General features: G+C 39.2%; 2 protein-coding genes across 2 annotated transcripts; one reads left to right on the forward strand and one right to left on the reverse strand.

Moving 5' to 3' along the window:
• The first annotated feature begins 547 nt into the window (after positions 1-547).
• rxfp3.3b (relaxin family peptide receptor 3.3b) lies at positions 548-2,089 on the forward strand. Its single transcript, XM_084397995.1, has one exon. It carries the CDS (start codon positions 664-666, stop codon positions 1,873-1,875), a length of 1,212 nt encoding a protein of 403 aa, XP_084254121.1. The 5' UTR covers positions 548-663; the 3' UTR covers positions 1,876-2,089.
• Positions 2,090-3,137: 1,048 nt separating this feature from the next.
• On the reverse strand, positions 3,138-16,138 carry calml4b (calmodulin-like 4b). The gene is made up of 5 exons (XM_084397997.1): positions 15,901-16,138; positions 15,776-15,806; positions 14,185-14,325; positions 6,484-6,672; positions 3,138-4,075 (listed from the first exon to the last, which is right to left on the reverse strand). Exons 1-5 carry the CDS (start codon positions 15,901-15,903, stop codon positions 3,957-3,959), a joined length of 483 nt encoding a protein of 160 aa, XP_084254123.1. The 5' UTR covers positions 15,904-16,138; the 3' UTR covers positions 3,138-3,956.
• Between the last annotated feature and the right edge of the window lie 421 nt (positions 16,139-16,559).

Below are 16,559 nucleotides of genomic sequence, written 5' to 3' on the forward strand. Positions count from 1 at the left end.
TGACTACCAGTGACATTTATGACCATAAATGATCCAGACACTTTGAGCTGATCATGTTTTGCTGAAGTGTGTTTTCTTTAATTGCTAATGCTCTTTTTACACACAGACTGAACACAATGAAGCATTGCTTGGTCACTGGTTGAGCTAAACTGGTATTATCTAATTGTGTAGTTAAATTTAACAGCTGACAGATATTCAACATAATTCATGTGTGAGACAGTCTAACAGAAGGACGGACAAAACCAAAATATGAGTTCTTGTCATATTTTATTACCAATTTTGAAAAAATAGCGAATAAACTGATAATGTGAGAAATGTGTCTGAATACATTTTGGTTTGACTGTATTTTGGTACATAGCGGTGAATTCAGGTTGATTGGAACACTTTTTGCCATCGAGATGACTGGGGAAAAGTGTCCCAATCAAACTGAATTCACCTTATTTAAAGTAAAATAAGTCAAACTTGGTCTTTAGGGGGAGTGGCTCGTCTAGACTCCGCCCATGTGGGCGGGGCTTCAGGTGGCGCAGGTTTCATAAAGCCGCGCGCGCGCATCTGCACCAGCAGCGGCACCGCGCACCGTGAGAGCTCCGTCATGGCGCGGGAGTCTCCGGTGTGTCTGGACGTTGCGCGCACTCCTCCCCCGTTACAGTGTTCCCTCCCGTGATGCAAGCACTTCACATCCCCGGGTTGCACCGGGCACCTGACGCCGAGCAGGACATGATGGCGGAATCCCTGAACCAGAGCTCCTTGAACGGTTCCGAGCTTAACCGAGTCAACAACCTGGAGGACATCGACGTGGCCGCGGACGGGACCCTCGGGCTCCGCGTCATGATCTCCATCGTGTACTCGGTGGTGTGCGCGGTGGGTCTAGTGGGAAACCTGCTAGTTTTCTTCCTTATGAGAGTCCGCCAGGGGAGGAAGAAATCCACAATTAACTACTTCATCATGAACCTCGCGGTCACGGACTTCCAGTTCGTCCTCACGCTGCCCTTCTGGGCGGTGGACACGGCGATGGACTTCACCTGGCCCTTCGGACACGCGATGTGTAAAGTAGTGGTCACGGTGACCGTGATGAACGTGTATGCGAGCGCGTTTTTTCTCACTGCCATGAGCGTTACGCGGTACTGGTCCGTTGCGTCCGCGCTTAAGGACCGAACGCGCAACACGCGTTGCTCGGTTAAACTTGTAAGCGCGCTCCTGTGGCTCCTGGCAACGGTGGCCTCGGTGCCCACGGGGATATTCACCGGGGTGAACACAATCAACGGTGTTAAACTATGCCTAACGCGTTTTCCTAACGGCCAGCATGGGCACGCTCTCTATCACCTCCAGAAAATCTTAGTTGCGTTCGTGATCCCGATGCTCATCACCATCGTTTGTTACATACTCCTTCTGCGCCTCATCCGCCAACGCAGCATGAACAACAACTTCCCCAAACGCAGGTCTAAAGTCACCAAATCCGTCACGATCGTCGTCCTGTCGTTCTTCATCTGCTGGCTTCCCAACCACGCCATCACTTTCTGGGGAGTCCTGGTGAAGTTTAACGTAATCCAATGGGATAAGATCTACTACGCGCTCCACACGTACGTGTTCCCGGTCACCATCTGCCTGGCGCACTCGAACAGCTGCCTGAACCCGGTGTTGTACTGTCTCATGCGCAGGGAGTTCAGGAAGATGTTGAAGGACTTCTTCTGGAGGATCTCGTCTCCCGCGATCTCCAATAGTTGTCAGATCCGCCCGTTCTCCGGAACCGCGAAGACGCGCGACAGTCAGGCCGGGATTCCGCTGAACGTGATGGAGACCGAGGATTACCGGTTATCGGTGGTGAACGGGCAAACAGACGTGCTCCCGTCCACAGACTGCACTGTTATGAGGTAGACTGGAGGAAATCTATTTTTTATTATATCATTGTTGTGTCAAGAACTAAAACATTGGTCCGCTTTTTTAATGCTTCTGGTTTTATTCTGCGTAAAGGCGCGCGTGAAGCACACCTGGATGTACAGAGTCTTATGCTGCACTGCATTTCTTTTTTTTATGCATATATAATTTCCACATTACTAATGTTTGGAGCAAGATATTGTTGCATTGCATTGCATAAAAAAATCAATAAAAAAAAATCAATTGCTCAATATAATTATATAAAATACTGGTAACGCTTTATTTTACAGTGTCATTGTTACATATGTTACAGTTGCTATTGAAATAACTATAAATTATGCATTATTACATGCAATTCACCCTAAACAAAACCTAATCCTATAGTAAGTTATTATTACCGAGTACTTAAATGGAGAATTACACTGTGACACAGACACCTAAAATAAAGTGTAACCAAAATAATTATAATTTTTTATTAAGATACAACAACAATCCTTATATATCTTGAAAAATGCACACACACACACACACACACACACACACACACACACACACACACACACACACATAAAAAACTAGAGCTTAATAAAACATTTTGTATAATTCTTAAACCTAAACATATTTTCATATTTTGAAATTAAATTTATGAATCACATCAAATATTCCATTCCCTCGTTCCATTAAGATTCATACAAAATGTTTTATTAAGCTTTAGAATTGGTTTTCTCGTTTAAAATTCTTAATTCATAATATAAGGAATATTGGAATTTTACTATTAATCGAAATGCGTAACTCTTGAAAAAAGGCATATATATATATATAGGCTACACTATATATATATATATATATACACACACACACACACACACACACACACTTGTTATTATATCTTAAAATGATGTATTATTTGAGCAACCTCATATTTTTCTTTTTACTCATATTTGAGGTAAAAGGTTATTGCACAAATATGCCTACTTCAAAAAAATCAAATACACTAAAAAGTTGCAAATTTAATTACTGTAATTGCTTATACATCTTAGTAATTGTATTAAGATCCAGCTATATATGTATGCTTTATTATATTTATTATAAATATTTGACAAACCCCTTTTTTTCCCACTTTTACTCACGTTTGGAGTAAAATTGTGTTGCTTTTAAAAAACAATCTCTGCCCTGAGATCGAAACAACTGCCATGATTTCACGAGTACACGAAGCAGACGTTAAAGCAGCAACTTGAAATACATTATTCGTTTCTTGTTTTCCAACCCCCTTTTTTTCTGTTTGCATTTATTGCCTGGAAATTCAGAAATAATTAAAATGTATTGCTCATCTGAAGTGTAATAAAGCTGTGTCAGTGGCCTCAACCATGTGAAGGTGAGGGTCCGAACGGAAATGAATGTAAACAGTGTTACTATGTTGTCCATTTGAAGGACATAATAAAGTCCTGTCTTATCATAGCAATGTTTGTTTTTCTCATAAACACAATTACAAAGTTAACTTTTACTGTTATTCCATCTAATTAACATTTGACAGCAAATCTACTGCGCTGGACTGAAGCTTTAGTTTATTATCTCGACACAGACACATTAACACCACGACAGGGGAATTTATGAGCTTCACCATGCAAGGATGGTTCGGTTCACAAAACAGAGTCTGCTTTCAGTTCTTGCTTTTTATAGGTTATAATAAACTGTTTAATGTTGTTTTAACAGAGAGAGAGAGACATTTATTGTTAAGCTTGAGACAAAAATAAAAAATGATTTCTGTTGTGTGAAATGTGATACATCACAGACAGTGTAAAATAGTCTCTATAAACACAAGAGGGCACTATGATCACAATTTCAAACACAATACTCTAATAATCACTAATTATCTGAAATCTTAACTTGTACTGAAGTTTCTTGAAAGTCAGAAAACAACTTCAAAAGTCACACAGACAGACACATCTGCTCACTTTCACAACAATCCCACCGTTAGTTAATGATTGAATGGGTTTGGCAGGTGGTTTATCAGTTAAATATGGTCAGGGTCGTGAAGTTATTTCATTTTTTTGCTGTTTTAGGAAGGGTTAGAGGCTGATTTATTGCTGGTCTGAAGTTTGTTCGGCATCGACCGTCAGAAACGTCACCATCTTGGCAAAGTCCTCGTAGTGGATCTGTCCATCAAACGCCACGCCGGCTTCACCCAGCAGCTCTTCAACTGGGACATAAACATCTCTTATTATATTTCACCGAGTTAACATAATGAGCAATTAGCTAATCTGAATGAAAGAACTCATTTCTATGATGATATGTTCTGGATTGTTTCTGGACTGAAGATGTTTTCAATATTCAGCGTTGCATTTAACATTTTTTTACATAAAAAGTCAGAATTTGCAACATGTTTCCTACTCGTTTTGTTTTTCATTTTAGAGATTTTGGGATATTGCTTCACACTTCACATTAGTGGAAAAAAACACACATCTAAAATACACATTTATTTATTTCCGTTACACATACATATCTTTAAAAGCCATATTCTCAAAAGGTGTCAGAGGCTTGTTTATTTATCATTCTCTCAATTTAAAGAAACGTTCTTCCTAAAAACATGTTGAATTTTTTATTTTATTCCCTGATTTTTGGAGTGAAAAAAGAGAAATACAAAATCTCCTCTAAAAAAACCTTTAACTCTAATAATTTAGACAACATTAAAACATGATTTTTGGACCTGCCTTTATCAAATGTTCAGATTTCTCTTCTGGGATTGTATGCAAATTAGTTAATATTTAATTTGATAATGCCTTAAGTGACTTAACCCTCATCCTTCCCTTGCGTTTTATAACACATCTTTCCCTCGCGGGTCAAAATGAAATTATACTTAATCTATTTTTTTTTTTTTTTGTCCAGAAAGCTTATTTTAATTCATTTTGATGATATGTTTTCTATTTTTTTATGCAATTTTTTTGTTATTTTTTATTTTATTTACCTTTAAATTACTAGATTTGTTCAATAAATAATAAATAAACAGTAAATTAAGCACATTCCTCTCTTTCTTTCAACTTAAATTCAAAATAACTCACAATTTAATGCATAAACCTTTTAATTCAGCTCAAAATATCTTACATTGGGTGTCTTTGCAGACCTCTTGTGGAAATAAAATAATATAACATGATATTTCGTGAGTCTAGCTGGCCTTATAGCTCTATATGGAGTAAATGAGCTGTTCCGCTGGGTCCTAAAGTCAGTTTCTCTTCAGTAATGCATTCAGATACACATGTAGACGTTATAAAATAATTTTTTGGTAAAGTTTTAGCATTTTTAACTTGAATTTTGAGCATTTTTTTAGTTTTCTATGTGTACTGAAGCATTCCTCACATTCCTAAGGGGGTCAGATTGACCCGTGAGGGAATGATTTGTTACTTTTAAAAATTTCAACCACAAAACTCCTTGAATCCATTCATTTTTGTGTGTGTGTGTATTCGTGGTTCAAGTGCGACAAAAGTCCTAGGGTCTTGTACCCCTCTAATGAACACTCAATTTAAAAAAAAAAAAGTGTTTCGTGTCAAAATGACCTGAAGGAAGGACACACACGACTTACCAAATCGTAAATACGACCTTCCCTTCCAGTTGACTTAACTTGAAAAAAGTGAACTTTAACTTAACTTTGCAAAAATAAACTTTACGCGTAATTGAAAATATTAAGTTATGTGGACTTGTCAACTTGACATAATTAAGTTATGTCAAGCTGACAAGTCCACATAACTTAATTTTTTCAATTACGAATGAAGTTTATTTTTGCAAAGTTAAGTTGTTAAAAAAAGTGAGGAAATCCATTGCCTTAAAATTATTAAAGGTATAGTGGAGGATTTTCCCGAATTTTAGAAAAGAACCGCCCTCTCCACTTTTTGAAAATATGCACATGCGCAACACTCTACCTGCTCCCAAGAGGGAACGCCTATTAAACGTGTGCACGAGAGAGCATGCACGAGCCGAGTGTGTGACTTGTGCCAGGGCTAGCATCGCTAATCATAGCTTACATTAACTTTTACTAGAATGGATTTCTCCAAATAGCATGCCAAACTTTACCTGTTGAGTAGAAACTTCGCGACTGAGGCATCAGCCCAACCTGTGCTTTTAGCGCACGCCAGTGTGTGAAATATTCTCCCAAAAACACTCTGGTCTTGTTTCTTTCTTCAGAGGCCTTTCTCTTCTTGTCATACAATTCGTAGACACTTTTTCTCTTGCGACCCTCAGACATTTTGAGAAAACCCGGTGAGAACGGGCGAGCTTCAATGAATGGCTGAAACCGTAGCTCACCACACATATACACCTGAAAGTGCGCATGCGCAGAAAGCGAAAAACTACCTAGGGACGAGCACGTACGACGGCCTTACGTAAACATATCACCAGAATGATTGACAACTAGGAGGACCAATAGTCTTGATGATCCACCCGGAAAAAGAAAATCCTCCACTATACCTTTAAGTAAATAAACTTCGCGCGTAATTGAAAAAATTAAGTTATGCGGAATTGTCAGCTTGACATAACTTAATCATTACAAAATTAACTTTTTTTTAAAGTTAAGTCAACTGGTCACAGTTTACAGTGTGGGACTTGAACGTATCATACCTTCTTGATCTGTGAGTTGTTCTCCAAAGCCCGTCAGTCTGACCCTGAGCTCCGACGCCGTGATGAAGCCTCGCTTCTCCGTGTCCATCAGCCTCACGGCCCGCAGGATCTCATCCCGAGGGTTTTCCCGGCGGATCTGCGCGTGCATCACGCTGAGAAACGTGGAGAAGTCCAACTCGCCGCTCTTATCTAGGACAGACAGAGTCAAACACTTTGCCAGAAAGCTTCGGATGCGGAAGCCGCTTGATCACGTCTGACAGGCTTTGAGAGTCAAATTCATTCCGCCAGGTTTATATTTAGTACATTTCAACACATTTGTCAAGCATTTCATCATGTGATGTCAGTTCATATGTCTCTCCTTTCCAATAAAAACCACTCTGGATGTGCTGTTTTTCATCTGTGTGACTCTATAAACCATCTTTCCCTGTTCACTGTCCTTATCTGGATGTACTGGGCCCTGAAGTCTGAGACTGTTATTGTTGAGTTTCATACACGTACTCCTACTGATTTCCAGTTTATTTTACTTAGTAAGCAAAGTTTACGCTGTTGACTTTACCTGGGGATTGGACGTTTAGGAGGACATCTATCTGATAGCCTAACACTGGCGTGAGTCATTTGTTTGGACGTTCAAATACTTCCAGTCTCTCGGTTTAATGTTCAGAGTCGTCAGTGATCGTTGTCAATGAGCCACCTTGACTCAAACAATAACATCTCATTCATTTTCTCCACTGATTTTTAACTTAAAGTCCCCCTGTGGTGAAAATCCAGCTTTTAATGTTGTTTATGTGTCTATGTGGTGTTTTTAATGTGCTTTCAGACAAACCATGTGTAAATTCATAAGTCGACAGCATTGCTGAGTATTTTCTCCTTAAAACTGCAGTGAACCAAAGACAGTCTCAAAAACACGCTTTGAAATCGCTGGTGTTTCTGGGCATTCAGGTCTCAGCCTACTGGACCTGACTGACACCTGGATCAGACCAGAGGACACCGCCACACCGGCTGCCCTCTCCACTAACTTCACTTTCTCACACACCCCTCGCCTGACTGGTAGGGGTGGAGGTACTGGTCTGCTCATCTCAAACGATTGGAAATTTGAACTGCCCGGTCATGTAGATTTGCCTTGTACAACATCAGGAGGATCAGGCCCTTCCTATCAGAGCTACACAACTCCTTGTCCAAGCGCTAGGTCTATCCAGACTGGACTATTGTAATGCTCTCCTGGCCGGTCTTCCAGCTTGCACGGTCAAACCTCTGCAACTGATCCAGAACGCTGCAGCTAGAGTGGTGTTCAGCGAGCCAAAGAGAGCACACGTCACTCCTCTCCTCACAAAACTGCACTGTTAGGCCCTGTCCCAAATGGCACACTCCGGACTTGTGGACTTCCTCAGAGTCCACACTTTGGTGACGTCATGTAGTGCAGACCTATAGGGCCCTTGGCGCGAGTCCACGAGGGCGCATTGAGAGGTATTTTTGGGACAGACTTGATCAGCACGCCGGAAATAACGGGCTGTTTTTTTTTTTTTTTTTTTTTTTTTTTGCATTACAATGGAAATAATACAAAACAATGAACATGAACATGTGGGGATACAGAGAAAATGAAAGTAAATAATAACAGTAAATAAAATATTTTTACAATTTATATAAAACTTATTCTATAATACAGGATATTTTCGAAGCTCTTTTATTGGAGGGGATTTTTTGAAGTGAAGAATAACTGTAAATCATAAGCAAAAAATTTGCAACTAGGTTTGAATTTAAGGTATCTTGCTTTGTGAATATGATATTTACCCATCGTACAGAAAAAGTTTAATATATCATCTAGCTTTTTATTTTCAGAGAAATCAGAGTGAAAAATAACCTTACTGACAGAAATACAGGCCTGGTTGTTGTTGGACAGGAGAAATCACATTTTTTGCGCTCCAACGTCTCATCTCCATGTCCACTACACAGCCTAATTTTACAGTTCTATATTTTGATATTGTGCATATCACCTGGGCATTAGACAATAGATACACCATGCTTATTTAAATGATGTATACAGTTGTACATAATAATACATAATGTTCCATTTGAACTAAGATTGCAATTTTAAAACATAATGAAAATGTGCATGAGTTTCAGATGAATTTACAGGTTTCAATATTCATACTATGTTTACATATGACTCAGTAAAGCCCTGCCATTATTTATTTAATGAATCATAATGCGATCGTATTATTAAACGCGCTATTATTATGTTTGAGACATCAACCACTGGTCGATTACCTTAATGTTTGTATAAACTGTAGGTAACCACTGATAAAATGTACATTTAGGTCATAAAAACCGTAATATTTTCTTCTCAGCCATGTCAACAATTATCCGCGAGTGAAATCTCCTCCCATCTGTTGTCTGATTGGCCTTTCGCAAGGATTCCTGGGTAGTTAAAGTGCGTGAAGCCTGCTTCTATGCGGGCTTCACGGAAGACCGCTTCAAGGGCACAAAGGGGGCGCTGCTGAGCACACTTCAGAGCGGTAAAATGCTGAATGGGACAGCCTACGGACTCGTAGACTCAGCGAGCACGCGCAATTCAAGTCCACGAGACCGAAAGTCCGCATGAAGTGCGCCATTTGGGACAGGGCCTTAATCAATGGTATATGCTTCTGTTAAAGCAATCTGTTCGCATTGTTTTTTAAATAATCGTGTTTAACAGCAGAATTCCCGGTGAAAAACTACATTACCCATGATTCCACAAAACAATCTCCAGCAATTAGCATCCAATCTTTAGCATCCATCCACTCCACTGCGAATGTTACAAACATTGGTAAATTTATGCATATTATATAGGCTACATTAAATATATTGTTTATGTAAGGGATAATGTAGAGCGAGGCAGTTGTTATGGCGAATACAACCTCGACAGGCTGATCGGGACCCCGACGCGGAGCTTGAATCAGCCTGAAGGGGTTGTATTCGCTATAACAACCGCCTCGCTCTACATTATCCCGCTAATTACATGGCTACCCACCAAATAAATCAATAATTTGACACAAAATATTGATTTAAAAAGGAGTTTATTGATTTAAAATCGATTGTATTGCTTCCGCTAAAGAAAATAGTCCGTTCCGTCTCTACGGTTAGAATCCTGCGTCCATAGCAACGCTCTGTTTGTCATGGCAACGGTGTGTGTTATACTTCGCAGCGGTTATCGAGAAATAACACACCGCATTCTACATTAGAATTCAACCAAGCCATGTAATAAATATACATAATAAAAATCTTTAAATCAATAGTTTATCCATCAGTCTTATTTTGATTATGTGATTCACAATGCTTCATGGGATTGTAGTTCTTTCCCTCATGCTTGTTTAGTTTATCGATTATAACTCTTTCACGAGGACTATTTTCAACTGACAAAGTTGCACTCTCTAGAGCAGGGGTGGGCAAACTACGGCCCGCGGGCCACATACGGCCCGTTAGGCTGTTTAATCCGGCCCGTCGAGTATTTAAAAAATTGTCTAAAGATCGCATTCATTTTGCCTTTTTCTTGCAATACTTTGCGTTATATATATATATTGCGTTGCATATATTTGACAATCGGAATATCAGATATTTCATGCCATAGCTAGCAAATGTAAAAAAGGAAAAATGACATAAAAGCAGATCATCATTCATTCAGCGCTGTTGTGGCTGCGGTGTGTCACGTAACAAGCTAGACGCGTCACCATGGAAACCAAACAGACAGCAACTTAAGCGCACAGACTTGGTGCACGTTAACTGTGCGTTCACACCGGACGCGAAAATGCGTCAAAATTCGCGCCTGCCGCGTCTAGTTATACGCTTGACCACTTTGTGTGCATTCGCGTGTCAAGAGCGAAATTGACGCGCGTAAAATCAAAAGTTTGAATCGAAATTTACGCGCGTCAGAGGCGAAAGTTTCGAAACCTGTTGGCGGCCATCTTTTTTTAGATGTTTATCGAGCATTAGCATTAGCATTAATCGAGAGAGTCACCGCTCGTATATGCTCTGGAGAGCAGAAACAGCAGCGTAGTGGACATCGTCGCTGTTCTCGGGTCCACCAAACCCTCCGGAGGGTTTCAGGGGTTTCACAATTTGCTCCAGGAGGTAGGTTTGGTGGACCTAACGGTGAGGACGCTGACGAGGAAAGCGTAGGCCGTATAAGCCTCGGCCTCGAGTGGTGGTCGCTGCCTGACGAGCCCGCGCTGTACAGCCCGGCGCGAGGTTCACCCTCGCCCGCACCTAATCTGTGATTTATTTTTGTTTTGATAATAAATGGAGCTGCAGCCTTCAAAAATGAAACCTGTCCTGTGATTTTTTTTTTTTTATACACTAAATTGTGTTTGTTGTCTTTACATTAGATTAATAATGTTTCATATAATCTAGAATAGATATGGAATAAATAGCATTCAATACAAAATGAGTATCTCTCATATATTGAAATCGAGTTTTATGTTTTTATTTGCTTTATTGTGCATTTTTAGTCATATTACAAAATAATTTATTGAGGCCAAACATAAAATAACATTATAAACTGTCACTTCACCACGTGACAGCAGCATGCAAGCAGGCTCCTGATTGGTTAACGCGGCGCGAATTGACGCAGAAGTTCAGATTTTTCAACTCGGGCGGCAGACGCGAATTCGCGTCAAACGCGTGAATGCACAAATAGCACTGACCCCTCATTTACACTGCACACATGTGCGGTGCATTACGTCTGCGACAAGGTTTTATTCCGTCCTCCACGCGGTGCCAACTCACACCGGGAGCATTTCAGAAGCGCAGCGACTGGATGCGCGAGACCACGTGATTTGCCTGTCCGACGTGGTTTTTCTTGATTTTGGGGGTTTCTACCTTACAGTCTATGCTTTCTACCAAGGATATATTGGTGTGCAATACAATTAGGAGTCTGCACATGGTGTTTATTTTTAAATTGACAGTGTTTTTTTACTTTTATTTTGTATTTCCGGTGCGACTTGGACGCGCGTCCGTCAAAAATAGACTAGGCGCCTATATTTAGCGAAGCGGTGCGGAGAGCCGTTTCTGGGAAGCTTCTGAAACGCGCCGCGTCGCGGCCGGTGTAAACACAAGCATTGACTAGAATGGGCGCGATCAGCTCCGGTAGCCGTGTCGCAGCCGTAATGTGCCGCAGACGTGTGCGGTGTAAATGAGGGGTGATAAAATCATTCGCGCATAACGCGCTTTATGGGCCTTTCACACAGGACGCGGTATGCGCGGCGCTGCGCTATAAAACCCATTCATCTCAATGGCTTGCGCCGCGCACGGACGTTTTGTTTCTGCGTCGAGCAAAGCGCAAGCGCAGCGGTGAGCATCATTGGCGTGCTCACGCGCACGCCGCGGGTCAAAGTTCAAAATAGTTCAACTTTTGCCGCTGCGCTCTGTGACGATTACCAGCGCGGCCAATAGAATCGGGGGATCCAAACAAGGACGGAAATCAAAATGGATGAACGGCAAAATTTTATATCTGAATTAAAACAAGAATCATGAAGTCAGCTCTTTTTTTAGAATAAAACATTTATTCAAACATTAAACCTGAAACTAAGAAACAAAAACAGACGTAATAGAGCTCCCGCTAAAAGTTTTTAAAACTCCGCCTACGTCATAGCTCAGCGCAAATCGCGTTGTATCTGAAGGGCAACGCTGAACCCAGCGGCAAGCGCCGCGCATACCGCGTCCTGTGTGAAAGGCCCATTATCGCCAGACGCTCAATTCGCGTCATTCGCGCGAACTTGACGCGCGAATGAGGCGAATTCGCGTCTACCGCGCCGCGCTAAACGCCTCATTCGCGCCGCAGGAATTTTTTACGCGCGTAACGCGTCTTTGCATTGACTTAACATTGAAATGACTCGCGCCTGACGCGCTAAACGCGTCCGGTGTGAACGCACCATAATGTTTATTTCTTTTTTGAAAACTCACAGAGAAAAAAATGTTCGGTAACCCCTTGCACACGTTTAGCTTTTCCTTTGATTTGTCTGCTATTTAGTTTTGCTACTCTGGATTTGTGGATGTATCCTCCTTTATCGCCGGCTTTCGACTAACGTTACGCTCCCCTGTCTGCCATATACAGAACCCGGTTTTGTTCATTAAATGTTCTGATCTACCTTTGCTTTTTATGTTTTATTTTATTATACTTAAAATAAATTTGTATAATCGTTTATTTCGTTTTTTTCCCCACAAATGTATGACTTTTGGAAGTGCAAATTGATTGCCATTCAGTTTTAATAAAGTTGAATTAACGTAACCTTCTGTCATTTTTACTCTTCTAAGTGTAACGTTACACTTAACTTACGTGTTTTGTTTCTAATTTACGGTTAGGCCCATTAAATAATAATAAGGATAAACAATATTTAAAAAGTATAGGCTATAATTATAAAACATCTAATTAAAAATTAACCTCAAAACATAACATGCTAAATGGGGGATATCTAGCATAAAAAAATGTATTGTCAGAATGTCGTCTCTCAGTTGTTGAATTTCGCGCAGACGTTGCCACAACGTAAATGTGTTTGCTCAGCCCGATCTCATGAAAGTTCGAATACCACGAATTGTATTTGTAGTTCTTATGAAACACAGTTTTCGCGTGCATATGATACGCACTTAAAGGGATAGTTCGCCCAAAAATTAAAATACGGTCATCATTTACTCACCCTCAAGTTGTTTCAAACCTGTATGAATTTCTTTTTTCTGCTGAACACAAAAGAAGATATTTTGAAAAATGTCGGTAACCAAACAGTTGATGGACCCCATTGACTTCCATAGTATTTTTTTTTTTTATATATACTATGGAAGTAAATGGGGTCCATCAACTGTTTGGTTACTGACATTTTTTAAAAATATCTTTCAAATTATTTCAAATATTTTTTAGAAATTGCACTCCGCACCCCTAATCCTAACTAATGGGTTTACAGTGCGCAGCGCCATATTTTTGGCGTATAAATGGTACGAGAAATGTAATTCGTGGTATATATATGCACTTTCATGAGATCGTGTTTCATAATCTGCTACTGGGCCGGCCCTCTGTCAAATTTTAAAACCCAGTGTGGCCCTTGAGCCAAAAAGTTTGCCCACCCCTGCTCTAGAGCGAGTGTGGGGCGGGACTATCTGTTTGATTGACAGGTAAGGAGCAGAAGGGGAGGAGTTTTAGGAACCCCATTTGGAAACAATCACTATTTTGTAGCTTGCAACCCAACAGACCAGCGGATACACAGTCAAACCAAAACTTATTCAGACACCATATCATTTTTTTGATTTTTTTACTAGTGTGTGCAGAACACTATAGTTCATTTATGTAAGTGAGGAGAGCAAAATAAAGTAAACTGTGACATATTATACCCAAAAATTCTTCATACAGTGACTACCAGTAACATTTGGGGCCATAAATGATCCAGACACTTTGAGCTGATCATGTTTTGCTGAAGTGTGTTTTGTCTTTAATTGCTAATGCTCTTTTTACACACAGACTGAACAAAATGAAGCATTGCTTGGTCACTGGTTGAGCTAAACTGGTATTATCTAATTGTGTAGTTAAATTTAACAGCTGACAGATATTCAACATAATTCATGTGTGAGACAGTCTAACAGAAGGACGGACAAAACCAGTCAAATATCAACTGAGTTCTGTGATAATGTGAGAAATGTTGAAGGTGTTTGAATAAACTTTTGGTTTGACTGTAGATACTATACCGATGTTATGTGTCAGCAAGTGTCTGTCGAGTTCTGGCAGGGTCGGACATCGGCCCAGAGATCTCATGACCGTCAGCAGATCCTGCGTCTTCATTTTACCAATGCGCTTCTGGTCGTACAGCGAAAAACACTCTTTGTACTCTGAATGAAGACAAAAACACATTAATACACACATAAGTGTATGCAAACATTTAAAACACAACCTCAGAGAACAAAACACCCCTTAACCAAGTTAACTTGGAAGATGTTTTGGTTTAAAATGTATCCAAAAGACAGATATGAATGTTTATGTTTTATAAGGATTGGACACAGTTTGGCAAAGAATCTCTTTAATCCCAAATGAAGGATTTGTTCTGGCATAAACTGAGACAACCTGTTTAAGAGGGAATCAAGATTACAGCATTATCAACAACCGCAGGTGGACGAATGAATCAAAGCCAGACAGGAGCCCTGAAGATTTCTTTGCAGTTTATATCTCCGTGTTTACGGTGTAAATCATGCATTATCAGTCGGTTATGTTCTTGCTTTTATCCTCATATTGTGTTGAGTCCCATCATGTTCAGTTGTCTCTCTCAGTTTACGCATCAGAGGATCTACACTGTGCTTGTGCCGCAGTAATCGCTCCGCTGAAGTGAAATGAACACAACAAATGCCACTTTGTCTCCAGTGGAATAAAGAAGAATAAAGGAATAATGGAAGAATAGCTTCTGTTGAATAGCTTTCTCATCAAAGCAATGCTTTATAATAAAATTCCCATTATAACTGCAATAAAAATGTATATAATGTTTAGCAGATGTTATATATATATATATATATATATATATATATATATATGCTACAGTACCAGTCAAAAGTTTAAACATTACTATTTTTAATGTTTTGAAAGTCTTTTCTGCTCATTAAGCCTGCATTTATTTGATAAAAAATACTGAAATATTGTGAAATATTATTACAATGTAAAATAATGGCTTTCTATTTGACTATATGTTAAAATGTAATTTATTCCTGTGATGCAAAGCTGAATTTTCACTGTCTTCACTGTCACATGATCCTTCAGAAATCACTCTAAATGCTGATTTGTTATCATTGTTGGAAAGTTGTGCTTCTTTAATATTTCTTTATAAGCTGTGATACTTATTTCAGGATTTATTTATTTATTTGATTAATAAAAAGTTTTTTAAAAAAGAACAAGCATTAATTTAAAATATAAATATTTTTGTAATATTATACACTCCCGTTTAAAAGTTTGGGGTGAGTCATTTATTTACTTATTTTAAAAATAAATGAATGAATACTTTTATTCAGCAAGGATGTGTTAAATTGATAAAAAGTCATGGTAAAGATTTATATTGTTGTTATATACAGTACTGTACAGTATCAAAAGCGTTTCATAATGTGTGTTAATGAAAGCTGTTATAAAGTGTTAGTGTAGAAGTGGCTAAATTTCTATATTAACATGTATTTTTGGCTTGTGTTAAAAATATAAAACCGAATTTATCTGACTAATCAGATTAGTAATCAAACAGTGCCTGTAAGGAAGGATTTGTAGCCTAGTCTTGAGAGAGACAATCTTTAGCCTCGGTCTGCTTACCGTTGATTTGATCTTGACTGAGGAATTTCGCCTGGATTTAATGACAGAAGAAGTCAATTATACTTTAAAACGTAAACTTTTTTTTTACATGGAAATAATACGCAAAGAATAGATGCTAAACTAACCATGTCGATGTGCAGCTCTACTAATTAATGTGAGGATCTTGTATTCCTGTAGGCGGCGCTGTATCGCATAAAGACGAGCCGCATTCAAATCTCATCGATTATGATGATGTTAATAAACATATGTTTGCTAAAACATAGAATGGTTCAAACCCAATGTATATTATCCCGTTCAGTCACGTTAGGATAGGACTCCAACAATACGACTAACCAGCGCTGAGGAAATACACGGGTATCACGTGACAGTCGCGTCAACGGTTGACGTTATTCAGCTGTGATTTTAAACAATACTGAATATTTAATATTTAAAATATACAGTGAAAATTTACAAAGTTGAATTATTAATAAAGGCGTACTGTCCCTATTTAAGTAGAGGATACGTCCATAAATTCTACCCCATTAGTCCACAACGTAGGCTATAAAAAAAATCTCTCTTAATTTAAATACATTAGGCCAATTCATTATTTACCAAAATAATATTTAAGGCAGGATAACACAGATGTATAGGAGGGAAAATTAACCAATGTCACTTCCCAAATTGATTATTTTGTATTAAAAGTCTGAAATGTCATACATATATGCAAATGAGGCATTGCAGGCCTATAATTAAATATGCGCTAATTTGCATACATTTTCAGAACAGAAATCAGAACACATGGATA

The sequence above is a fragment of the Rutilus rutilus genome, assembly GCF_951802725.1.
Source record: "Rutilus rutilus genome assembly, chromosome: 23".
In the NCBI taxonomy this organism is placed as follows: domain Eukaryota; kingdom Metazoa; phylum Chordata; class Actinopteri; order Cypriniformes; family Leuciscidae; genus Rutilus; species Rutilus rutilus.